The sequence below is a fragment of the Schistocerca nitens genome, chromosome 3 (genome assembly GCF_023898315.1).
Source record: "Schistocerca nitens isolate TAMUIC-IGC-003100 chromosome 3, iqSchNite1.1, whole genome shotgun sequence".
NCBI classification, from domain to species: domain Eukaryota; kingdom Metazoa; phylum Arthropoda; class Insecta; order Orthoptera; family Acrididae; genus Schistocerca; species Schistocerca nitens.
The window spans coordinates 188,511,984-188,538,671 of NC_064616.1; the positions used below are offsets into that span (position 1 = coordinate 188,511,984).

At 40.5% G+C, this 26,688-nt stretch overlaps 1 protein-coding gene across 1 annotated transcript in view; it reads left to right on the forward strand.

Moving 5' to 3' along the window:
- The window catches only part of LOC126248134 (mediator of RNA polymerase II transcription subunit 16), a 343,327-nt gene that overhangs the window by 281,296 nt on the left and 35,343 nt on the right, over positions 1–26,688 (forward strand). The window contains exons 12-13 of the mRNA XM_049948825.1: positions 14,001–14,185; positions 21,472–21,667. Coding sequence (XP_049804782.1) covers positions 14,001–14,185; positions 21,472–21,667 — 381 coding nt within the window. The remainder of the gene's footprint in view (positions 1–14,000; positions 14,186–21,471; positions 21,668–26,688) is intronic.

Consider the following 26,688-nt stretch of genomic DNA (forward strand, 5'->3'; position numbering starts at 1 on the left):
TGCATCTATGTCCTTAACTCTCTTCACAGCGAGTCTGTCCCTCTACATACAGCTTTAGAGGCTGTCGCTGTACGGGTGTGGACGCCACAGGCTGTTACTGTCTGCAGTCTTTACCTTCCACCGGATGGTGATGTCGCGCAGCATGTCCTGGCTGCGCTGATAGCCCAATTGCCGCCACCTTTCTTGTTACTGGGCGACTTTAACGCCCATAACCCTCTGTGGGGTGGGTTAGTGGCAACAGGTCGAGGCGCCACCGTTGAGCATTTATTGGCGTAGCTCGATCTCTCGATTTTAAACGATGGTGCCTCCACGCACTTCAGTGTGGCGCATGGCACATACTCCGCCATTGACCTATCGATCTGTAGCCCTCGCCTCTTACCGTCTGTCCAATGGAGTGTGCATGACGACCTGTGTGGTAGTCACCATTTTCCAGTCTTTCTGTCACTGCCACGGCGTCACTCTTCTGGGCGCCCCAGCAGATGGGCTATGAATAAGGGTGACTGGGACTTGTTCTCCTCCACTGCCGCTATTGAGCCTCTCTCTAGTGACGACATTGATGCGGTGGTTCACTCAGTCACCACCAGCATCGTTACTGCTGCAGAATGTGCCATTCCCAGTTCTTCTGGGTCCCCTCGGCGGCAGACTGTGCCTTGGTGATCACCTGAGATCGCTGAGGCGATTAAAGATTACCGGCGGGCGCTACAGCGTCACAAGCGACATCCGTGCATTTAACACCTCATCACCTTCAAACGGCTGCGTGCGCGGGCCCGCCGCCTTATCCGCCAACGCAAGCAGGAGTGCTGGGAGCGGTATGTGTCCACCATCAGCCTCCCTGTCTCTCCATCGCGGGTCTGGGCCAAGATCCGACGCCTCTATGGCTATCGGACCCCTGTCAGTGTCCCTGCACTCTCACTGAATGGAGCAGTTTGTACAGACTCCGACGAAATTGCCAACAGCTTGGCCGAGCATTTTGCTCTTAGTTCCGCTTCTTCCAATTACTCACTGGCCTTCTGCTCCATTAAACAGCGGATGGAACGTCGGAGCCTTTCTTTTCGCACCCGCCATTCTGAATCCTACAATGCTCCATGCAGTGAGTGGGAATTTCACAGTGCCCTTGCCGCTTGCCCTGATACTGCTCCTGGGCCAGATCGCATCCACTGTCAGATGCTGAAACACCTTTCAGTGGACTACAAGCGATGCCTCCTCGACCTTTACAACCGCCTCTGGGTCGAGGGTGAGTTTCCGTCGCAATGGCGGGAAAGCATTGTCATCCCCGTTTTGAAACCGGGCAAGAGCCCTTTCGAGGTGGACAGCTACCACCCCATTAGCCTCACCAATGTTCTTTGCAAGCTTCTTGAACGGATGGTGAGCTGGCACTTGAATTGGGTACTGGAGTCTCGGGGCCTTCTGGCTCTGTCTCAGGGTGGATTCCGTAAAGGCCGCTCGACCACCGACAATCTGGTGAATCTGGAGTCGGCCGTCCATACTGCCTTTGCCCGCCGTCAGCACCTAGTCGCTGTCTTTTTCGACTTGCGGAAGGCATACGATACGACATGGCATCATCACATACTTTCTACGCTTCATGGATGGGGTTTTCGGGACCCTCTGCCGATCTTTATCCGAAATTTTCTATCGTATCGTACCTTCCGCGTGCAAGTCGCGGCCTCTCATAGTTCCTCCTGAGTCCAGGCGAACGGGGTACCACAGGGATCTGTCCTCAGTGTCTGCCTGTTTTTAATCGCAATAAACGGGCTCGCTGCAGCGGTGGGAAATTCTGTCTCCACTTCCCTGTATGCTGACGACTTCTGCCTTTACTACAGCTCTACTGGCATTGCAGCTGTTGAACGTCAGCTACAGGGCGCTATCCGCAAGGCGCAGACTTGGGCTGTAGCACATGGTTTTCAGTTTTCGGCTGCCAAGACCCGCGTTATGCATTTCTGCCAGCGCCGAACAGTCCATCCCGAGCCGCGGCTTTATCTTGACGATGAACTTGTTGCTGTGGTGGAGGCCCACAGGTTTTTGGGGGTAGTTTTTGATGCTCAGTTGACTTGGCTGCCTCATATTCGGCAGCTTAAACAGGCGTGTTGGAGGCATCTAAATGCTCTGAGATGCTTGAGCCACACCAGCTGGGGCGCCGACCGATCTACCCTGTTACGGCTCTACCAGGTGTTAATCCAGTCCCATCTGGATTATGGGAGCCTGGCTTATGGCTCAGCATCCCCATCTGCGTTGCGGGTGCTGGACCCCCTACTACACAGCGGGATACGACTGGCCACTGGTGCCTTCCGGACCAGCCCTGTGGACAGCGTACTTGTGGAGGCTGGTGTCCCTCCACTGCGATTGAGGCGCCAACATTTACTAGCCGCTTATGCTGCCCATGTTTTTAGCTTGCCCGGGCATCCAAACTATCGTCTCCTGTTCCTGCAATCGGTCGTCCATCTGCCAGAGCGTCGGCCCCAGTCAGGTTGTACGATCGTGGTCCGCGTCAAAGAACTTCTCTCCGGGCTTGGGGTTTTCACTGTTCCACCTCCTTTCCGGGCCACTTTGCGTACACCCCCATGGTGTGTTTCTTGCCCTTGCCTTCGGCTCGACTTGGCACAGGGCCCGAAGGCCTCAGTCCCTCCAGAGGCCTTCCGCCGCCACTTTTATTCCATCCTGGCCACATATCAGGGCTCTGGCGTTGTATTCAATGACGGTTCGATGGTTGCTGGTCATGTCGGTTATGCGCTAACTCTAGGGGACCATTCCGAACAACGTTCCTTGCCGGATGGCTGCAGCATTTACACTGCTGAGCTGGTCGCCATCTTTCGTGCCCTAGAGTATATCCGCTCCTGCTCAGGTGAGTCCTTCGTGATCTGTAGCGATTCCCTGAGCGGTTTACGAGCTCTTGACCAGTGTTTCTCTCGTTCTCGTCTTGTGATGGCTATCCATGAGTCCCTGCATACTCTTGCCCGTTGCGGCCGCTCTGTGGTCTTTGTGTGGACCCCCGGTCATGTCGGTATCCTGGGCAATGAACGTGTTGACCGCCTGGCCAAACAGGCCACCAGTGAACCCACTCTAGACATTGGCCTTCCGGAGACTGATTTGAGGGCAGTCTTACGCCACAAAGTTATCTCGCTTTGGGACGCTGAATGGCGCGGTCTGGCCACCCCTAACAAACTCCGTGCCGTCAAGGCGGCAACGACTGTGTGGCTCTCCTCCTTGTGAGTCCCTCGCAAGGAGTCTGTCGTCCTCTGCTGACTGCGCATTGGGCACACACGGATGACCCACGGCCACTTATTGCGCCATGAGGACCCACCTCTATGTCGCTGCGGCTCCGTTTTGTCTGTGGTCCACATTTTGTTGGACTGTCCACTTTTATCTGCGCTCAGGCAAACGTTTGCGCTGCCTGACACGCTCTCTGCCCTTTTAATAGATGACTCTGCCATGGTGGACTTAGTTTTGCGTTTTATTCAGGCAGGGGGTTTTTATCGTTTAATCTGAGTGTTTATGTTTTTTAGTGTTGATTCTGGCTTTTAGCCTCTGATTTTCAACTGAGTTTTTAATGTGTTCTTGATGGTTGTCTTTTCCTCTTTTTTTTTCTCTATGGTCGGCCAACCACCGTCACACTCCGTGTGTTTTAATTTGTTTTGTCTGATCTTTGTCGGAGTATTTCTTGTCCTGTGTTGTCTGCTGTCTTTCCTGTTCATTTTTTATTCTCTTTGGGTGGTTTTAGTTTTTTTTTTTGGAAAAAGGGACCGATGACCGTAGCAGTCTGGTCCCTTTAATCCCACAAACCAACCAACCACTGTCAGGGGTAATGCTAACACAAATGATCTGAGATTTTTTAGTGCTACTATCACCTACAAAAAATTCCTTGATAGATTTTTGTGACATAGTGCAGTACCACACCCAAAATAACAAAATAGTAGTAATCGTGTATAAATATCAGCCATGACCCATGGATCGATGTACACATAAAAAGGGAATGAAAAGTTAGATACTGAAATTTAAAAATGACGCTATAACTCACTAACTCTACGTGTCACAAGTAAGAGGAATCACTGTAAACGTTATTGAACATTTATATAGTGAATTACAAAAGAGAGTGCTAATCAGACCTTAAAGCAATACTGCAGTGGAAATGGAAGAACGTTAACGTCAGACATGATACATGAAGTTGCACAATTCATACCAAATCAACTGCGACTTATGATTTATTAGAAGGAAACTAACATGGTAAATAAAATATTTTCAGCTGTAAAGATAATGTGTACTACAATATTTGTTCAGTAATGAACTGCTGTGTAAAGCACTGTGTTTTTGTGTTTATTTGACATCCAATTTCAGTTTTAAATCGATTTAAGTAAACTGAACAATGTTTGTACCATTACATATAACATTTATGAGAAACTGGTATGAAATGCAGAGAACTCAAATCTCGTTTTCTGTGTACTAACGCTTTTCTCAGTAACTGTATCATAACAAGAATGAAGCTGCACTTGCAGTATATTAAAACTTCTTGCCAGAAGCCACTGTATATTTTTACTTGCTGCTGTTTTTGTGACAAGTTCTTTTGTAATCATTGACTTGCATTACAGCACAGTACTTTTCCTTTCATAAGCTAATGAATGGCATTAATATACTTCCAGGTTGTGTTATATAGAAACTTCTCAGTATTTATTGTACAGAAAACTACTCAACCCTTTGCATACTGTTATTTATTGAAAACCTTGTTTCAGTATATTGAACTTTTGTGTGAAGTGACTTGTCATGCTGCACTATACATGGCATGCAAAAACTTATTGTGTGTGGTGTATCACCAACACATAAAATCCATTTACTCATCACTGGAAAGATATAGCTTTCCTACCACAATAAAAAATTACTTCGGTATGTTAGCTTCAGTTGGTACGGTGCAATACATGACCTAAAGTGCATAAAACATGAAATAGCCAGTGAGGTCATTCTTCACTGCAAATTCTTCAAATTATGTTCAGTGAGTTAAGGTACTTCATATATAAACACCGTAAAAACTATGACTAATAACAGAAAGGTAGGCTCTTCACTGCCAAGCATGAATGTTCAGCTATAATATATCAAATTTTTTATGAAATAATATGAGAAACATTGCATAGTAAAAAGAAAAACCTTGCACCAATTCAAAAACAGTATTTTCTTAATTTTTGTGTGCAAACAGCAAAACATTTTCAGGACAAACTAATTTCAGAGAAGTATGTAACTTTGCCTCATTTATACAAATAAAATGATCCATATGACTGAAATTCAGTTTCCGCTTCAGTTCTTTTGTGTTGTAGGGCGAGAATGAGTTTTCCACATAGTCTGCAATGATAATACCATGTCTATAACCCAGGAATAATGAATCAGTACGTGCAAGACTTTGGGATAAAATTATCTATAATGCCGTAGTAAACTGAGTCCTGTTTTTAGCATGAAAGACATTATCGAAGCTATAATTGTTACGAATAGTTGAGTGTATTGCTTCACTACTATCGCTGGGTTGACCATGAGAAATGTGGCTCCTAAAAGAACATAGTGTCAAATCATGAATGTATTGTATATTCCAATGTGACATAAATGAGGGATATTTGCAACTAGTCAATTTAATTAAAATTTCCATACTGAAATGTGAATGTAGTGCGTATCATGAATATCATAACAACTCGTTATATAGTAATGATTTACAACATATGCCTCACTTTTCTGATCCTGCAACAGTAGTGGACTGTCTCTTGCTGTGAAACAAAAGAATGATCTGAGTGCACTGTCATGATGCCTAGTTTCAGGACAAACATGAAATGTGTACAGTATAGTCAGTGATTTTTCTCCAATTTTCTATACTGAGATAAAGACACACATATTTGATTTGCAGTTTTGAGGTGATATGAGTGAACCTATGTGGTGAAAGTAATGTAATTATTTTATGTCACTTATTTGTCATAGATGTTCTAGCTCAATATTGATTGTTCTCAGTAGTTCAATGAAGAACATAAATGTAATTATACTAGTAAGCCATAACTACTTACTAGTGTTATGTCCATATTAGTGACAGAAGACTGATAGTGCATCACAACAGCAAGAACAAACAAAATGAAAAGTGGGAAGAAAAATGTTAAAACAAAAAAAACAAAAAAAGCCATACTTATGTTTTGTAAATGAAGCAGTAATGTGACCCCCCATCTGACCAGATGAGAGGAAACACTGATGCCAATTAAAAATGTGAAGAACTAACCCACTGATTATGCCTTAAAGTGAAAAAAGGCAGAAACATATCTGGGAGAATAAAATACAGTGCAGCAAGAGAAGGCATTTCTTATTTAGAAAACAAACATTTCTGTGCTTGCTGTGGAGGATGGCCATGCAAACAAACTCATCATATATGTGAATAGTCTGTGTCATTGTTGCAACTGTATCATGTTAGATTTGAAGACGAAAGTGTATAAAATGTGCTATCTCAAAATCCTTGTTCTATTTCTGTGTGACATCTGTGCCATAGCACATCATCTTCACGAAAAGTATATTTTTAGCACTCCACGAAATGCTTTCACCCTTACTTGCTCTCCCTCTGTTGAAAGGACACTCCCCTGTCCACACATACAGCAGGTGAGTTCATTTTACATGTATTAGTATGGTGCGATGGGTGAGCTGGCTGTTGGGTGACTTAACAGTTCACCAGCCAGGAAAAGCTCACTAGCTGAAAATGACTGATGTTTCCTTGATTATGACCAAGCATATTCTTCGAGACTCGGTGTCTGAATTTAAAAGGTTGATGATCGATATTGTTGGTGAATACATTACATCGGAAATTCATGCAAAAAGATGAAACTGAGTTATAAGTGGCACAAGAATTGATGATTGCTGGTTTCCTTTCTCACATGTTGGCTGGGTCCAGAACACTTCACGTATCTTGTTTTTCCATTGCTGCTGCAATCTAGTAGTAGTTGTATCATAATTACATGGTGAAGCTAAACAATGCACGTTGTACTGGCAATGCCAATCGTGGATTACATCAGCTTTTCCTCTCTCACGTTTCTCCTTTCTGCAATGGCCTAAAATATTCCCTCAACTCTGCCAACACTCATGGAGTGAACCATTTGTCTTTTGTGCGACTTATAACTCATTTAGTCACATCAAATGTCAATGGTGAGAAAATGGGACAGAGTCAAGCGAGACATCAAGTAAGAATTTAGAATGAGCTAAACCTTACTAGGAAGAAATGTAAAATTGGAGAATTTTTAACATTGATCTCATGGGTTTTTCACAAAGGCTTTGAATTTATGGCGTAGAATCATGAAAAATGTAACATCGAAGTTTCACTGTAACTACACTCCTGGAAATGGAAAAAAGAACACATTGACACCGGTGTGTCAGACCCACCATACTTGCTCCGGACACTGCGAGAGGGCTGTACAAGCAATGATCACACGCACGGCACAGCGGACACACCAGGAACCGCGGTGTTGGCCGTCGAATGGCGCTAGCTGCGCAGCATTTGTGCACCGCCGTCGTCAGTGTCAGCCAGTTTGCCGTGGCATACGGAGCTCCATCGCAGTCTTTAACACTGGTAGCATGCCGCGACAGCGTGGACGTGAACCGTATGTGCAGTTGACGGACTTTGAGCGAGGGCGTATAGTGGGCATGCGGGAGGCCGGGTGGACGTACCGCCGAATTGCTCAACACGTGGGGCGTGAGGTCTCCACAGTACATCGATGTTGTCGCCAGTGGTCGGCGGAAGGTGCACGTGCCCGTCGACCTGGGACCGGACCGCAGCGACGCACGGATGCACGCCAAGACCGTAGGATCCTACGCAGTGCCGTAGGGGACCGCACCGCCACTTCCCAGCAAATTAGGGACACTGTTGCTCCTGGGGTATCGGCGAAGACCATTCGCAACCGTCTCCATGAAGCTGGGCTATGGTCCCGCACACCGTTAGGCCGTCTTCCGCTCATGCCCCAACATCGTGCAGCCCGCCTCCAGTGGTGTCGCGACAGGTGTGAATGGAGGGACGAATGGAGACGTGTCGTCTTCAGCGATGAGAGTCGCTTCTGCCTTGGTGCCAATGATGGTCGTATGCGTGTTTGGCGCCGTGCAGGTGAGCGCCACAATCAGGACTGCATACGACCGAGGCACACAGGGCCAACACCCGGCATCATGGTGTGGGGAGCGATCTCCTACACTGGCCGTACACCACTGGTGATCGTCGAGGGGACACTGAATAGTGCACGGTACATCCAAACCGTCATCGAACCCATCGTTCTACCATTCCTAGACCGGCAAGGGAACTTGCTGTTCCAACAGGACAATGCACGTCCGCATGTATCCCGTGCCACCCAACGTGCTCTAGAAGGTGTAAGTCAACTACCCTGGCCAACAAGATCTCCGGATCTGTCCCCCATTGAGCATGTTTGGGACTGGATGAAGCGTCGTCTCACGCGGTCTGCACGTCCAGCACGAACGCAGGTCCAACTGAGGCGCCAGGTGGAAATGGCATGGCAAGCCGTTCCACAGGACTACATCCAGCATCTCTACGATCGTCTCCATGGGAGAATAGCAGCCTGCATTGCTGCGAAAGGTGGATATACACTGTACTAGTGCCGACATTGTGCATGCTCTGTTGCCTGTGTCTATGTGCCTGTGGTTCTGTCAGTGTGATCATGTGATGTATCTGACCCCAGGAATGTGTCAATAAAGTTTCCCCTTCCTGGGACAATGAATTCACGGTGTTCTTATTTCAATTTCCAGGAGTGTACATACATCGTATGGAAGCTAATTTGATATTTCAGTATAGTCACAGAAAAAAGTCAGACTTATTTCCAAACAAAAGATTGATTCTGGTTATCAATGATTGGAAACTATGTATGCAACAAATAAAACAATGCCTGAAATCTAAGAGAAAACATATGAGGAACATTATGTATTTGTAGTCATAACTTTTCACACTTTTCTCTTGTTTGCAAGAGAAGAAAACTTACATTTGCTTGTTGATAAGAAGTAGATTACTGATGCAGTTTGGATTTAATTGGTTTTGGCAATTTGTTAATAACATGCCATATTCACTAAAGTACTGTTCACTGGATGCGCTGGTTGCTGGGATAAATAAAATACATCTTGTAACTGCAACCATCCCTAGTAGATTCCTTTCGTGTTTGCTTGAATCATCTCCAGGGTTTATTAAAATGTAGAGATCTTCCTCTGTTGTGAAAGATTTGGTATTCATCCAGTCCTTGAAACAATCTCGTTATGTGGGTGACAATGACACTACACTTGAAGGCTTAGTGATGATAGACAAAAGAAAGATAAGTAATACAGAACTGACGTGAAAATTATGAACTTTAACACAAGAAACATGTGATTTATGTTGATGAAATATTACAAATTATAGTACTTCCATTTCGTTATAAGCCAATACGCACTAACTATGGTTATGTTAATGATTACATTTTTTATGTGCATAACTTGCACACATTTGTCACACACTGCTAAGAACTTCTTGCTTTTCATTTATGACATTCTTAATGAGATCGTGGACATAAGGCCAAAGGAACATAGTAATTTCATGTTTACACACAATTACAACCTTCTCACAAAGAAAAGCCAGGGCTCAGTGTTATTTCTTTGTAGTTCCTGTTAAAAAATACATATTACCTAGGGTATGGTCACTTCTTCTCACTCGGCTAATATAAGTGATGCAGGCATCATATGCAGTTAGACTGTGCTCTCCCCATCTTGCATTTTGTGCTTGCTTACTCAGTCATGCAGAGCTCTAGTGGCAATGTTGGAGTAAATCACAGTAAATCACTATCTTACCCTCTTAAGAGATCTAGAATTGTTTTAAGTTCAGTGATGAGCTTTTGAAGAAAAGCACTCCAAATGTCGTTTTTGGAGGTTTGTGTATACACTGAGACTACAGAAGTCACGGGATAGCAATATGCACATATACTAATGGCCATAGTATCATGTATCCAAGGTATAAAAGGGCAGTGGATTTGTTGAGCAGTCATTTGTACTCAGATGATTCGTGTGAAAAGGTTTCCAGTGTGATTATGGCCACACCACGGGAACTAACGAACTTTGAACACAGAATGGTATTTGGAGCTAGACACATGGGGCATTCCATTTCAGAAATTGTTAGGGAATTCAGTATTCTGAGATCCACAATATCAAGAGTGGGCCGAGAGTACCAAATTTCTGGCATCACCTCTCACTATATACAAATCAATAGCTGTCAGCCTTCTCATAACAGCTGAGTGCAGCGACGTTTGTATAGAGATGTCAGTGCTAACAGACAAGCAACACTGCATGAAAAAACTGCAGAAATCAGTGTGGGACATATGACAAACACATCCATTAGAACCGTGCAGTAAAATTTGGCTTTAATATGCTACGGAAGCAGATGACCAATGCGCATGCCTTTGCTAACAGCATGACATCACCTGCAGCAACTCTTCTGGGCTTGTGACCATATTGGTTGGACCCAAGATGACTGGAAAACTGTGGCCTGGTGAGATGAGTCCCAATTTCATTTGGTAAGAACTGATGGTATGTTTCAAAGGTGGTGCAGATCCTATAAAGCCATGGACACAAGTTGTCAACAAGACACCGTGCAAACTTTTGGCAACTCCATAATGGTGTGAGCTGTGTGTACTTGGAATGGACTGGGTCCTCTGGCCCAGCTGAATTGACGATTGATTGGAAATGGTTATGTTTAGCTACATGGAGATCATTTGCAGCCATTACTGGACTTCATGTACCAAAACAACAATGGAATTTTTATAGATAGTAATATGCCATGTCACTGGGTCGCAGTTGTTCATGATTGGTACAAAGAACATTCTCGACAGTTTGAGCAAATGATTTGGCCACGAAGATTGCCCAACATGGATCCCATTGATCATTTATCGAACATAATTGAAAGGTCAGTTCATGCAGAAACTCCTGCACAAGCAACACTTTCACAGTTATGAACAGCTACAGAGGCAGCATGGCCCAAAATTTCTGCAAGGACTTCAAACATGTTGAGTCCTTGCCACATTGAACTGCTGCACTAAACCAAGGGAAACAAGGTCTGACATGATGTTGGGAGGTATCCCGTGACTATTGTCACCTCAGTGTAAATATGTTAAACAGCCATTAGGGGTTTATCATAATTTATAATGTGTGCCAAGTGAGTTTTTCCATTTGTGTCTTGAGTTGCCAACTGTGACATACATTTGCAGTAAACAATGTTCATTTGTACATGATGCTGAAGACACTGAAGCAGGTAAAGCATAGCAAAGGGTAGAAATTTCTCATCTACTTCTATTCCCTTAGCACTCTCTTCAAGTCATTCTGCTAATTTACCTAGCAGAGAAATGGTCCAGAACACAGAGGGCTCTTTGCTTCAACAGCAGGGACAGGTGGGGGTTGCATTTTGCTGGATGTGTGTCCACATAGGGATAAGAAAATAATTAAGATCAAATAATAAGAGGTCTCTATGTTTGACAAAGTTGAAGAAACTACTATTTCCCAGAGGGTTAGTAACTTATTGTGGATCCAGAGGATCATGCATCAGTGGGCAGAATATTGACTGCAGATGAGGGACAAGGACAGTAAAAGAAATGCCTAAACTATGATGTTCCTATCGTAACTCTCAGAGACAGGATTCAGTCAAACTCATTCACCTTTGTGTAGGACATACACCTGTCATGCATAGCTTTTTGCTCTGGTAGAAATTCTCTCCATTTTGTTGTACTCATGGCATAGAAATTTCAGTGCAACATATTTTAATAGAGTGCATTTTACCCCATCAGTTCAGACAGTTTTGAGATTAATAAATAATAATAATAATAATAATAATAATAATAATAGTTAATAAAAAGTAGAGAACAGTTATGATGGTTTTAATGCCTCAAGTGTTCCACATATATGCCACTCCTACCCCACCCACTTGAGCTGAATGCATGGAACATTCATACAACTATGTGAAATTCTTAGAAAAATTATTCTTTGAGATATTGTTCAACTTGCGTCCCTCATTGGCTTGAATGTTGGTTATCTTATCCCTGTTGACCCTTCATGTGAATTTTTGCTCTTTGTCATTTTGTGGTAGATTAATGTTGATAACACCAAGTCTCGTCATCTGCAATGATTTTCATGGAAACAAATTGTTCACCTTGCATGTTTCAATCAAGTTGCAGCAGCCATCCTTGCATTGACATTTTTGTTTAGGAGTCAAGGTGTGTGGGACAAACTTTGCATACACTTTTCTCTTCTTCAAAACATACTGGAGAATGTGTATAACACATATGATTTACAGGTGTTGCTTCATTGTAATTTGTGATAAAACAGTGTTGACACACAACAGCTGCACATCCACACTGCGTGCTCACAACTGTGATCAATACACATCTGTTGTTTACAGTTGTTGAGTTAAACTGCCACTATAGTTGCTGTGCTGGTGGTGCTTATATGCCAGAAATAAAATATGTCTTGGAAGTTTTTGGATGCATGGAGTATATCCAGATAAAATGACAGCAGCAGACTTAAGTGGGCACAGGTCTTCTGTTTTAGGGAATGATGATACCAGTAGGTAAAACACATACACATAACTCATAAATGATGGGTTAAAAAGAATATACTTCTTGAAGAAAAATGATTGTGTGTGTGTGTGTGTGTGTGTGTGTGTGTGTGTGTGTGTGTGTGTGTGTGTACACGCACGTACATACACATTATCATTCCTTACAGATTTTTGGTGACATTGTGAAGCACACTGTATAAAAAAGCTGATTTAAATGTGAGTTTTACTGTTCAGATCATGAATATTTTCTCCCAATGCCTATACTTTAGAATACCATTATTGTCATAGTGACATGTTAACTGTAAGTACTCTCTTGTTAATCAACTTTCCTCCACTTGTCTCCTATCTTTCCCCATCATGTCATTGCTTCAGATCCAAATTTTTTTCTTTTATCAACAATAATAAACCAGATATTTTGTATTTCCATTTAATCACTACTCTGTTTATCCATTCTTTAACAAATGCAGTTTTTTTGTGATATTCATTTTGAACTGTAACTGATGTCTGTCAACTCATGTTGCTATACTCTTAAACTTTCTCCTGCTTTACACATAGTACTTTTTTCGGTGCATTTTCTTTGCATATTAATTTTTCTGAATTTTCAATAATTTAAGTGTTTTGTGTGGTTTAATTGATTTGCTGCATGTTGTTTTGATGAATACCACACTCATTTTTAGAGCTAGAACTTACATACAGACCATGTTACAATTTTTCCCATCCGTGTGTTCCAGGACACACACACACACACACACACACACACACACACAGAGAGAGAGAGAGAGAGAGAGAGAGAGAGAGAGAGAGAGAGATGTTAAATCTAGTACAACTGCTAAAGCTGTAGTGGAGTATTAAAAAGACAGCATGTCTTATGAGAGATTTTAGGAATGGAGGAATTGGTATAAGTTGGCTGGTAGCGACTTGTTTCCATGTAGTGCCAATCTTAGTAAACAGGACTGTTGCTAGTAGCATTGTATAGTAGTGTATGGTAACTTATTCCAGTAAGATTTCAGTTTTGACTAAACAGAATAAATGAAACAGTCATGACCTATGTGTCACCTCGCTTCTAGTAAAAATGGAAAATACAAAATACAAGCAGATGTTTGTTTTGTATACTGTCTGCCTTCGAGGTATGTGTGTGTGTGTGTGTGTGTGTGTGTGTGTGTGTGAAGAGAGGGGGAGGGATATTGTGTTTGCATCACTCACAGCAGCTCAAGTGCAGAGTTATTGTGCCTGCATAGTACATTTTCACACTGATGTTTTGCTATTGATAAAAATAGTGAATAAACTCCACAGAAGTAAATATTTTGTGGTGAAATAATGTGCTGATTGAGACATGAACTGTATAAAGCCTTATCTATGTGGCTGTACCCCTGTATTCCATTGAATGAGAAAGTGAAATAGCGTTAATAACTTCAAATATTTTACTCAGTTTCTCTTGTTCCAGATGTCATGACTGAATCAATAACGGATGTTGATAAAGTTTTGCTACATTTGGAAGCAAAGGAGTTCACTGTTGAACCTAGCACACTGCAGTCACTGCAACAGCTAATTCAGTGGGTAGCAGATTTAGCACTTAATCTTTTAGCAAGGCTGCCAGAGCAACGACAGGCCTCAACCAAAGGCTCTGGTGTAAGTATATAAAACTGTTGACAGTAATGAGAAATTATTCCACATTTCATTTAAAGTAAAATATCATAAAATAAAAGTTTATAATGTGAGTATTTCATGTAATATTAATTCATATTTATAATGTAATATGCTATAAAAGTCAATATTTGAATAAAATTAGCCACTTTTCGCACTGATTCCCACCATCACTTTTTTTTAAAGTTTGCAACACCAATTCATGACTGAAATAACATGTTTCAGAGCTGGGTGCAAGGAGTGCACCTCCCTGTCTATGTCTCACTTGTGGTTGGTTGGATTGAGATCATATGGCATTGGGCCACACATACACCTTCATAGTTTTGAAGTGTTCCTTAAACCATTCAGCTACAATTTGAAAGCAATGAGATGATGCATTTTGTTGCTGTGTATGTGCTTTGGCTCATCATAATAGTCGAAGGCAATCTCTGCCGTTAATACACTGTTGCCCATGAAACTTGACCCCTGCAGCAGCAGTTGTCCATGAATTGGTGTTCACACAGCAAAAAATTCAGTGTGTACACACTCTCCAAGGATTGTCTACGAGTTTATGTACACAATTTGGTTCCAATCAAAAGTGCAGGTATTTCATGTCTTGTATACACTACTGGCCATTAAAATTGCTACACCAAGAAAAAATGCAGATGATAAATGGGTATTCATTGGACAAATATATTATACTAGAACTGACATGTGATTACATTTTCACGCAATTTGGGTGCATAGATTCTGAGAAATCAGTACCCATAACAACCACCTCTGGCCGTAATAACGACCTTGATACGCCTGGGCATTGAGTCAAACAGAGCTGCCCATGCAGCTTCAACACGATACCACAGTTCATCAAGAGTAGTGACTGGCGTATTTTGATGAGCCAGTTGCTCGGCCACCATTGACCAGACATTTTCAATTGGTGAGAGATCTGGAGAATGTGCTGGCCAGGGCAGCAGTCGAACGTTTTCTGTATCCAGAAAGGTCCGAACAGGACCTGCAACATGCGGTCGTGCATTATCCTGCTGAAATGTAGGGTTTCGCAGGGATTGAATGAAGGGTAGACCCACGGGTCATAACATATCTGAAATGTAACTTCCACTCTTCAAAGTGCCATCAATGCGAACAAGAGGCGAGTGAGATGCGTAACCAATGGCACCCCATACCACCACGCCGAGTGATACGCCAGTATGGCGATGACGAATACACGCTTCCAACGTGCGTTCACCGTGATGTCGCCAAAGACGGATGCGACCATCATGATACTGTAAACAGAACCTGGATTCATCCGAAAAAATGACGTTTTGCCATTCGTGCACCCAGGGTCATCGTTGAGTACACCATCGCAGGCGCTCCTGTCTGTGATGCAGCATCAAGGGTAACCGCAGCCATGGTCTCCGAGCTGATAGTCCATGCTGCTGCAAACGTCGTCGAACTGTTCGTGCAGATGGTTGTTGTTTTGTAAATGTCTCCATCTGTTGACTCGGGGATCGAGGCGTGGCTGCACGATCCATTACAGCCATGCGGATAAGATGCCTGTCATCTCGACTGCTAGTGATACGAGACCGTTGGGATCCAGCACAGTGTTCCGTATTACCCTCCTGAACCCACCGATTCCATATTCTGCTAACAGTCAGTGGAACTCCACCAACGCGAGCAGTGATGTTGCCATACGATAAACCGCAATCGCGATAGGCTACTATCCAACCTTTATCAAAGTCGGAAACATGATGGTATGCATTTCTCCTGCTTACACGAGGCATCACAACAACGCTTCATCAGGCAATGCCGGTCAACTGCTGTTTGTGTCTGAGAAATTGTGTGTGTGTGTGGGGGGGGGATACAAAATTCAAATCAGTCGTTTATAATGGATGAGCAGTTAACTTCCTATCTACAAATGCAACTAATTTTTAATGTTTGCTGTTTTTGTGGTCTCCAGTCCAAAGACCAGTCTGGTGCAGCTGTTTATAGCTGCTGAAATGGAGGAACTGACTTATTTTTAATGGAACTATATATGCATATATTTCTGTGGTTTTGGAAAGAGCCTTTGAAGAGAACTTTGATATAACTTGCATGGAACTGGATCAAATTGTAACAAAGTTAATAGTGTCCCAAAGTACTGCCCTGCCTTCAGTGGAAGGTATCCATAAACATCTGCCCTGCTGTACCAAATGTAAGCAGATGTGTAATTCTGGTACATTCTAGAGGCACATCAGTGTCCACTCTGCTGCTGTAGCGATCAGACAACTTGCTCATAAAGCTATTCAGACTTCCACAGTGTATATGACAGTCCAGAAGGTGACTATGGTTTTTGTTTGTGGCAAATGAGCAGAGCTGTAAGTGTATGCTAAAAGATATCCTTGTTTCATCACACCCCAACAGCCTGTCTTTGCAAACATTACAAACGAAGGAAGGAGTGGGAAGTGTGAAGAGCAAAATATGCCTGTGACAAAGAATGGTACTGATGGGGTAAAAATGCAGCTAGTATTGTAGCAGTGGTAGCACACAACTCACATGTCACAATCAGGCAGCTTGGAACATATCCATTCCTTCCTTGTTGCACACCATCAACAGCTTCATCCCAATGAGCTTCAGAATTGGTTGCAGTTCTCCAAATGGTATCTGTGGAAACTACAAAGTGGTGTGCTGTTCCTGTGCAAGATTTTCTTCACAGATGAAGCATCTTTGCCAATCATGGGCAAATCAATCCACGCAATATTCACTACTTGTCAGTTCGAAGTGCTGAGAGAATTTGGGAAATAAATGCGTCTATCAACAAGTGGCGCAGACTTTCCAAGAATCACATAAATTGTCCTTGTTCCATTGACAAGATTCTAAATAGCAACAAGTATCTGCAATAATTAACAGATACGCTTTAACAGGTACTGGAAGATGTACCAATGGAGAGAAGGCAATCCATGTGGTAATCTGCATGACACTCTCACCCATTTCGCATGGATAATTACAGACTTTCTTAACAGAACACTTGGAGATTATCTTGTAACTATTTGATGAAGTTCCACACATGTTCTGTTATTGAAGTGTTCTTAGAAGGCTCCTGCCAGTGCCACAGAAAAACTGTAAAGGTGCCATAACTCAGCAGCTACAAATGTGAAATCTGTTGTGTACATCAGAAAATTTGCTACATTGTTCACTGTACCATAGCTAAAATGACATCTCAGTACATTTACTAAAAAAGAGATAGAGGGGCTGGCCAGTACTTACCTCAGCTCAGTACAGCTGATAGACACACAAAACAGAACAGAAAATTTACTTATCCTAGCTTTTGGAACTTTGTTCTTTTGTCAGGGAGGAGAGAGGGGAAAAAAGGGGAAGAACGGAAAGTGGATTCAGTTACTCACAACCCAGGTTATGAAGCAACAGGGGAAAGGTAAACAGGGAGGGTAGCATTATCTCCATTTCATTACTGTTGTATTAAAACATTATTTACCTGTGTCAAATGTTCAACTTCATTGACACATTTTGTCACATTGTCATGTTAACTTGTGAACATAATCACAGGATAGCAAATAAAGCAACCTTTTCTAACACTTAACATGTTGAGTGCAGAGCTGCTTTTACTGTGCTTTGAGGCTTTTAAGGTGACAGTCCCTCATGCAGGTGGCCACTTGATGTGTTTTGTATCAGTGTATAATTGGGCACTTAATGATGCACTTGCCAGGGCAGCAACTCATCCAACAGTGAATTTTTTCCACGGTAACATCTGTATCCTACGTGGCAAATATGCCACATAGCACACAGATGTTACCGTGGAAAAAATTCGCTCGGTAGTTGCTGCCTAGCTGGGTAAGTAAAAAAATGTAGGTGCACCACTTGACAGTTGTTGAGTTGGTGTATAAATGGGCATTTTATGGTAAGAAGACAACCTCCAAGAGAAGACCAGTTAAAAAAAGCCACAGTTCTGCAAGGAGGGGGTAGTTTCAGAGTGATATTTTCTAAAAACTTTGTTGCCCATTGTAGCAAACATGTCAGGAGTGGAAGACAGTGCTACATCGAGTGCATTATTTGTAACACATTAATATCTCCATATTTGTAAAATGTAAACTTTCATGGCTGGAAATCTCACAAATAATAAAATGTTCTGGGCTATTATGCCATGTTCGAATGGATTTCACCTGAAAACCCCAACATTTCGCCACCATCTGCAGAGAGGATATTTTCAAGGGGTGTAGTAGCTTCTTTGAATGTCTGATTCACACCCTGGCTTGCTACTGATGACAGCAAAATTAAACTTCCACATGCTTCTGCGCCATGGTGTGATGTCACGTTATGAATGTGTGACCACAGTTGGCCACTGTCGACTGTTGTCCGCTGTTGCTATCACCCCTTGGTGGAAGACCAGTACACATCATCTTTGGCACTGAAATCCAAATGTCATTTAGTTTCACACCCTCCTCCTTCCTACTGGAATTTCAGGGTTGTTTTACAATCTCTGTGGCCTCTCTGTATAATCTTACATGGTATCCACTTGTGGCTGGCCAGTACTTGAGTCCTAGCAAAATGAGTGTGGCGGGCTCCTGGCTGCAAAGCATGTTCCGCAGCAGCTGATCTGTCAATCTCCTCTCTTTTGCAAATCCCCTCGTGTTCATCTAGTCAGTTTTTGGCTATTCTTCTTGTAGTACCCTGGCACACTTCCCCCCAACTACACGGAATCCTATAAATTCCTGCTTTTTCCAGTGGTTGGCAAGCCTCCTTGGCCCATTTTAGGTGATCTTGTATCTTCCGGGTGAGTTTGTTGATTACCATGATGTTCATCTTTTTCAAGAGTTTTCCTATGCGGTCAGTAACTGCCTTAATAAAGGGCAGGAAAACGTTTGATTTCACCGGTGTTTGAGCACTGGTATGATTTCTACATGGTGGTCTTAATGCTCTTTTCACCTCAGTGAGCAAATAACCATTCTTGAGTAATGTATTGGTGAGATGTTTTTATTCTGCATTAAGCAGCTCTGGTTCAAATGTTGACAATGTTATTATGACCATATGTGGGCCAAACAGATTCGTACATAAAGAATTCAGCACATTTTATCAGTAAATTAAATGGCATAGTGGTACAGCTGGAGTACGTATTAGTCCGTTTTGATATGGTATCACTATTAATTATGGTTCCTTTCAATAAAGTGTTGCAACAGCTGAATCAAATTTTTCCTCCAGATGTTGCAGGACTGTTTAAATCAATCACGTATTTCAAATGGAGCAATGAGTTCTATGAACAGATGGATGGTGTCACTATGAGGAGCCCACTAAGCCGAGTTATAGCACACTACTATATGGAAAAATTTGATAAGCAAGCATTGGAAACTGCAAAGAAGAAACTGAATATTTGGTTCCGGTATGTGGATGATATGTTTGTTTTGTGGCAGCGTGTCAGGAAGGAACTGGATCATTTTCACAAACACCTCAACTGGATAAATTTGAAGATTCACTTTATCATAGAGGAGAACACAGGCAGAAGATTGCGTTTTCTTGATGTGCTAGTTTTCAGGAAAGAAGATGGTATCTTGGACCACACGATTTACCAAAAACCTAAGCAAGCAGACCATTACCTACACTGGGATTCGAACCACCACACACAACAAAAGTGAGGCATAAAAAAAACGTCGGCAGATAGAGCAAGGAAAATCTCTGAAGTAGAGCTGCTTGACACAGAATTAAAACATCTCACCAGTGCATTACTAAAGAATGGTTATTAATTCACTGAGGTGAAAAGAGCATTAAGGCCATTGTGTAGAAATCGTAGCGATGCTCAAGCACTGGTGAAATCAAAAGTTTTCCTGCCCGTCATTAAGGAAGTTACTGAGAGCGTAGGAAAAATCTTGGGAAAGAGGAACATCGTGGGAATCTACAAACCCACTCGGACGATACAAGATCACCTAAAATTGGCTAATTATACTTGCCAACCACCAGAAAAAGCAGGAATTTATACGATTCCGTGTAGTTGTGGGGCGGTGTAGTGGGTACTACAAGAAGAACAGTAAGAAAATGACTAGATGAGTGCAAGGGCAATTGCAGAAGAGGGGAAACTGATAGATCAGCTTTTGTGGAACATGCTTTTTAGCCAGGAGATCACCACATTAATTTTGATAGCACTCAAGTACTAGCAGCTGCAAGTGGATACCATGAAAGGTTATACAGAGAGGCCATAGAGATTATAAAACAACCCTATAATTCCAGTGGGAAGGAGGAGGGTGTGGAATTGAATGATGTTTGGATTCCAGTGCCGAAGAAGATGTGAACCGGTCTTCCACCATGGGATGATGGCAACAGTGGATGATGGCAGTCAACAGTGGCCTATTGCAGTTGCACATTTAAAACATGTGACGTCACACCACTGTGCTGAAGAATGTGGAGGCAGAATATTGCTGTTGTCAGTAGTGAGCCAGGGTGTGGAACAGACATTTAAAGAAACTACAATCCCCCCTGAAAATATCCTCTGCAGATGGGGACAAAATGTTTGGTTTGAAGGTGAAATCCATTTATCCACAGCATAATAGTCCAGAAAATTACATTAAATGTTAATGTCTCTGTGTAATATGATTACCATCATTTGACAGTGATAATTTGTCTGATGGTTCAATAAGTGATCAAAGTATGTGGTTTGATCCTCAGTGTAACTAGCCAAACATTGTGCATTTTATGAGTGCCCATAGTACCAATCTGAGTAATAAAAATGGGCAAAATTGTAACAAAGTTGAAGTTTTTTATTGACTTTTTATCACAGATGAAATATTTGAACATATAATTAAACAAACAAATATTTATTTCCGCACAAATGACAGTGGTTTCCAAACTTTTGAATCAGTGGTTGCCAGCAGACAGGGGTGAAATAAAGTGGTGTTTTTGGATTGATTTTGTGGATAGGACTGGTGAAACTTCGATCCATACATTTATGTAGAATAACAACACTTTAAACATCTAGTACTAGTCAGATATAGTCAGCCGGAAGAATTCACTTTACATAGTGGCCTAATCCCATCTATCTTTATTTGTCTTTCTGCAGTTGTTATAATTTAATAAGCCAAACATGAGAAAAGTTTCAGGATAAAGACCACAGGCAATTCTTTCCTTAAAACTGGAGTAATTGAACTCTAAGTAGTAATTTCATGTTGGCAGAATATATAATCAGGATCTTTAATGTTTACTGGCATCTATACTCTCCAGTATTACGCAAAATCACCTAAATTCTGTTGTACCATCTCTAGTTTCTCTTCTATGACACTGTATGTTTCATATTTCTACTTTATTATTGTTGTTCTTTGCAGTATGAATTATTACGTGATTACAAAGCACTAAATACACTTCGTGAACTCCTGGTGATAATTAGAATTTGGGGCCTGTTGAGACAGAGTTGCCTGCCAGTCTTTGTACGTAGCGCGGAGAATCTTGATGTTTTGGCGTTATTATTTAAATTATTGTCACGCTTGATACAGAATACGGAACCTGATGAAAATCTCATAGGTAAGTTTGCAGTTTTTCCTTACCACTTAATTATTTTTATAAGTGAAATGTGTATCCAAACTGTTTCAGAGTGGTTAGTATATGTTTGAGGTAACTGTGTCTACATTAGTGTGGCTTATTCACTTTTTTTCATATGTTATAACATCTTCTTTATATAATAATAATGTGTGCAACAATTTAGCCATTTTACAAAGTAGCCAAAGTTTACAAAAAAATAGAATTGATTATGCGTTAGGTTAAACTGAGTTTTGTGAGATATATTGGAAGAGAAAGCCACCTACTTGTTCGTCCTTCAGGAAGTAGAATTCTTTTATAGATTGGCCTTCAAAGACAATGTAACATCATGGAATAAGCTCTTTTCTGTTCATAGTATGTGTGATGAAAAACATATTATTTTCTTATTTATATTAATTCATCTGAGAGGGGTAGGGGTACTTAGTGAAACATAACAATAATTACATGGAGGAACTTTTCTATATCCTACGCTACTCAATATAGGCTATAGAAAAGTGTCTCTCAGAGTAAATCTTATTTTTATTTATTGTTGGTATTTAGGAATACAGTTGTGCTGATTCTGTGGTCTTTAAAATCTTAGAAGTTTCCTCTGCAGTAAACTGGCTATACTGTGGGCCTTTGTTTCTAATTTTATCGTTTTTTTAACTGTGTGTATGATTAGTTTATTTTAATCTCACATTAAAATTTCTGTGTGTTTTACGTGTGATAATGTGCAACCAAATTTTATCGTTTAGTTATTAGTTATCACCTATAAACTCATTTTTCGTGTTCATTTCTGACAGTAAGTGAAAATAAGTATGTATAAATTGCTGATTTCAGTTTTCTTAATTGGACGACTGATTAGCACTGGCATTTTATCCTTAATGCTAATAAAATAAATTGTGAACTACTGACAAGTTAAAAGTTTGCAGATAATTCACAAAAGTAAGTTGAAATTACCTGCAAGATACGTGTTTAGTATAATTTTCATATCCATGAAATTCCTATTGTTATGTTGCCATAGGTTTTTTAAATGGGCCTTAAATTGTAGTTGATCTCATTGAAGTCATGACACCTTAGCGTGAGTATTTAGAACGATTGCCAGGAAGTTCGGTCGTTTTATCGCATCATATCATATCGCATCATGTGATAACAGAGGTGGTATTTCCTGTTGTAGAGGAACTTCTCTTTGAAGGAGTAACGGTGACATTTAGTTAGTGCTTTGGTGTTCTACGGAAGGTTTTCTCTGTCTACTGTTCCAATTGCTTATCAAATTTAGTCAAAAGTATATTTAATAACACTTTTGTAATAGTAATTCTGAAGGACATGTGATGCTGTTTAACTGCTATAATGGACTCTGCACAACAGAAATGTGGTAGTTCATTGTCAAACACAATAGAAAAATTGAAGGAAGACGTCATGATTGTGTTATTGCTACCCATTCTGTGTGGTGTGTACTCGTTTTTTCATTGGTTCATATTGGTTCCACTTCTTTGGACTGCGTTTGCCCATGGTGACTGGAATGCCACATCATTTTTGGTTTATGAGATAGTTGCTTTTGCCATTTGGGTAGCTGTTATTGTACTCCTTCTCAACATGAAATGTTGTAAGAAAAAAGAATCTCTCAGACCACCACTAAAAAACTGTAAAGGCAGTAATTCCAATTTGGCACCAAATTTTCAGACACGAACTGCACATGTTCAGCCAAAAGATGAAAATTTATTTCATGAACCACATTTGTCTCAGTCAGGATGTGATAACGGAGACAGGCAGGTTTCAATTTCATTGTACAGCATCCCAGTGCAGCCTCAGTGTGTTCCCTCTCCCTCTAGTAGTAAAAACATGCAAAAGACTGCTGATTTATTTTCTGAAAGTCCTACAGACCTAATAGACAAAACACCACAAACTAATGTTTTACCTATAAAAGAGGATGTCAAGTCTGGCTCAAGGCATAGTCCCTCACTTGTTACTGAAAGTGCTGGTGAAAATTTGGAATCAAAAGATAATGATGCAACACCCCTGAAAGAGACTGTGATCCCAGATAACAATTTCAGTGAGAACCATGAGAAACGTTCAAACCTTTCACGAGAGGAATCATTTGTTGGTTTGCCTGAAATGAATTCGTTTGGCAGTTACCTGCAGCTGGTGACAGTTGATACACCTTTCAGTCCTAGTGAACAGTTCTTTCCTGACTCTGTGAAGAAACTTGACAGTGACCAGACTGTACAGTTAAATCAAAGCAAAGAAGTAAATAACCTCGAAAGTGAAATTCCTCAGATGGATTCATCTGCTTCAGAGGATGCTGATACAAGAAATAATATGAAAGATAATCCAGATGATCAGCCTACTGTTTGTGGTGGTGGTGGTGGTGGCAACAGAACTAGTAATGAAAGTGGAAAGGGTGAAGAAGAAATGAAAACTGGAAAAATAAACAATGAAAAGTTAACAAAAAGTGGCGGTGATGATGATGATGATGATGATGATGTCTTTACACCAGGAGCTCCTGTACCACACAGTGAACAGAAAGGAAGTGTTGAGGAATGCTTTATAGCAGATGTCCGCAAAACTGAAAGTTTGACTTCAGAAGTGTTCATTACAGTGAATGAACCAAGTCGTCATAGAAATACAGGTGATATAATTCATGTAAATTTGCCAAGTGATGCACTACAGCATGGTGTTATGAATGATACAAATGTGTGTGAAGAAGGAAGATGGGCAGTTCTGAAATAGATACTGAAGTACTTCGGTGGGGTGGTGAAATATTTATCTGATTGCCAGCATGTAGAAATTCCTCATATTGGTACTGTGACAGAATTAAATAATCCAGAATAAGGAGTGAGTTATACAGTTTCTAAAGTTCAGTGTTAAGTTGTTTTTAATTTGTAAGAAATGTGATGGAGAAATCAGAGCCATTGCTCGATGCAGAATCTAGAGAAATATTTTTAAAAGAAATTGTTATTAATCACGTTGAGTACATGCAGTAAGTAAATAACTTTCAACCACAAAATAATAGTTGTTGAATTTATCTCATAATGTGTTTTTACTCAATTACTTTGTTCAAAAGTTCTATCTTTCTGCTTGTAGATGAGTTAAAATAGTCATAAAAGTTTTGAAAAAGGAAAAAAAAAGTGACTATGACAAAATCAGTGGGATACATGCTGTACTAAATATTAGAATGATTTAAGTGGGAAAATTCTGTTTGTATTATATTTTAACTTAGTTTGTTTTTATTTACCAAATACCAACATTTACAGAATATATTTTCACCTCATTAAGTGTGTACTTAAAATGCTGTTGCCAGGTTCATTCACTGCTGTATTCTGAAAATATTTCTTTTTTATGTAAAGTTTTACTTGGCAAAATCTATTGTACAGTTGACACACATAATCTTGTTATTTCCTTCATATCATTAGCTGAAGCTCATTTCATAATTTAATAAATATAATCAGAAATTCACAAGCTTGTGTTTCATTTATAATTATATATAAAAAAAACATAAATACCTTAAATATATAGCTCAGCAAGGTGACGAACACAGTCTTGTTTGAGCAAGTTAGAATTCAGTTTATTTTGTGGAATTCCTGTGTATTTATACTTTCATTATATCTTTAGCAAGATGGATAACTTAAATATGTGCAATGAACTAGATTGGAGTTAGACAGAACAAAAACATTATATGAGACCCGTGGGCAATATTTTATTGTTTGAAACCTGTCATGTTGAAAAAAATCTATTACATTGATGCTTCCTTTTCTGTTGTTATTGTATATGTAGTAGCACCTTTGTTTGCAAAACACTAGTGAACTTAAGATAGATTTTAGTAGTTGTTGGGAAAAGAAAAAACAGTGTTTAAAATGAACAAATTAATGAAATTTTGCAGGTATAGAGTTTTTTTTTGTGGATGAAACAGCAGAGCACTGCAAAATATTGTATTTTGTAAGATTTAATCATGTTGAATATATGAACTGCTGTTTTCATGGAGACAATACATGCCATTTGTGGAGTAGCACAGTAGTTCAGTTTTTCTTATTCTACTTCTTGTGCTGATGTATTTTTTCAGCATTACATTGACCCAGTGTTTATTAACACATCTTAACATCTAATGGTATCCATCACTGAAACAACTACTAATTTAGTGTACTCAAAGATATGGCATATTATGGAATATATTGTAATCTTACTTTTTAATGCAATGTTCTGTTACTTTACTCGTGACACATTTTGAAACCTTATGGGTTTATGTGATCATATTCTTTATTGTTATGTCTCTTACCACATCAGTTGTACCAATGTCTCTCACTTTATGTTGTTATCTCTTTATAGGGTGTTCAATATTCTTTACTTAGTTTTAATTGTAAATCACTTTTCCAGCTTGTGCAATAAATTTGCAAGAAAATGTTTGCTGTATTGCATAGGACATAGTGAAGTATTTGTTTACAGTAATGCGTTGATTGAACAATTCTGCATTAAACTTCCGAGTCCTAGCTGTTTGATTGATTCTAAATATGTACCCTGAAAAACTGAATCTTACAAGTATTCTTTAATGGTTCTTTATTTCTAATATAATTCACATTTCCAAAAGTCTCCCAGTTTATTTATCTTTTAAGGTTCCATGGGCCCATGTGAGCCAAAGCTACTATGTCATTGAACAAATCAATACCTAAGTCACAAAAAGTTCATAAAAATGAAAAATTAAAAAAAATGGTTCATGGTAGTTTGAATAAGTAAATAACACATTACAGCAAATTACTAAAAACAAGTGTGTGTAACTACTGTATAGATTAAAATTAGTTTGCCAGGGGGAAGTATTTCAACTTAGATTTGAAAATTTGGCATTTTATACTTGTATTATGTTCTGCTGGAAGACTATCCAAAATTAAGTTTCCATAGTAATGCATGCTTTCTGTACAGTGGTTAAGTTAGTGTTATCACAGATTAAGGTTTTTATCTGTCTGGTGTTTGAGTGAATGCTGAATTTTCTTTTGAATGAGTCCATATTATTAATCACAAATACTGTGTAGGTATAT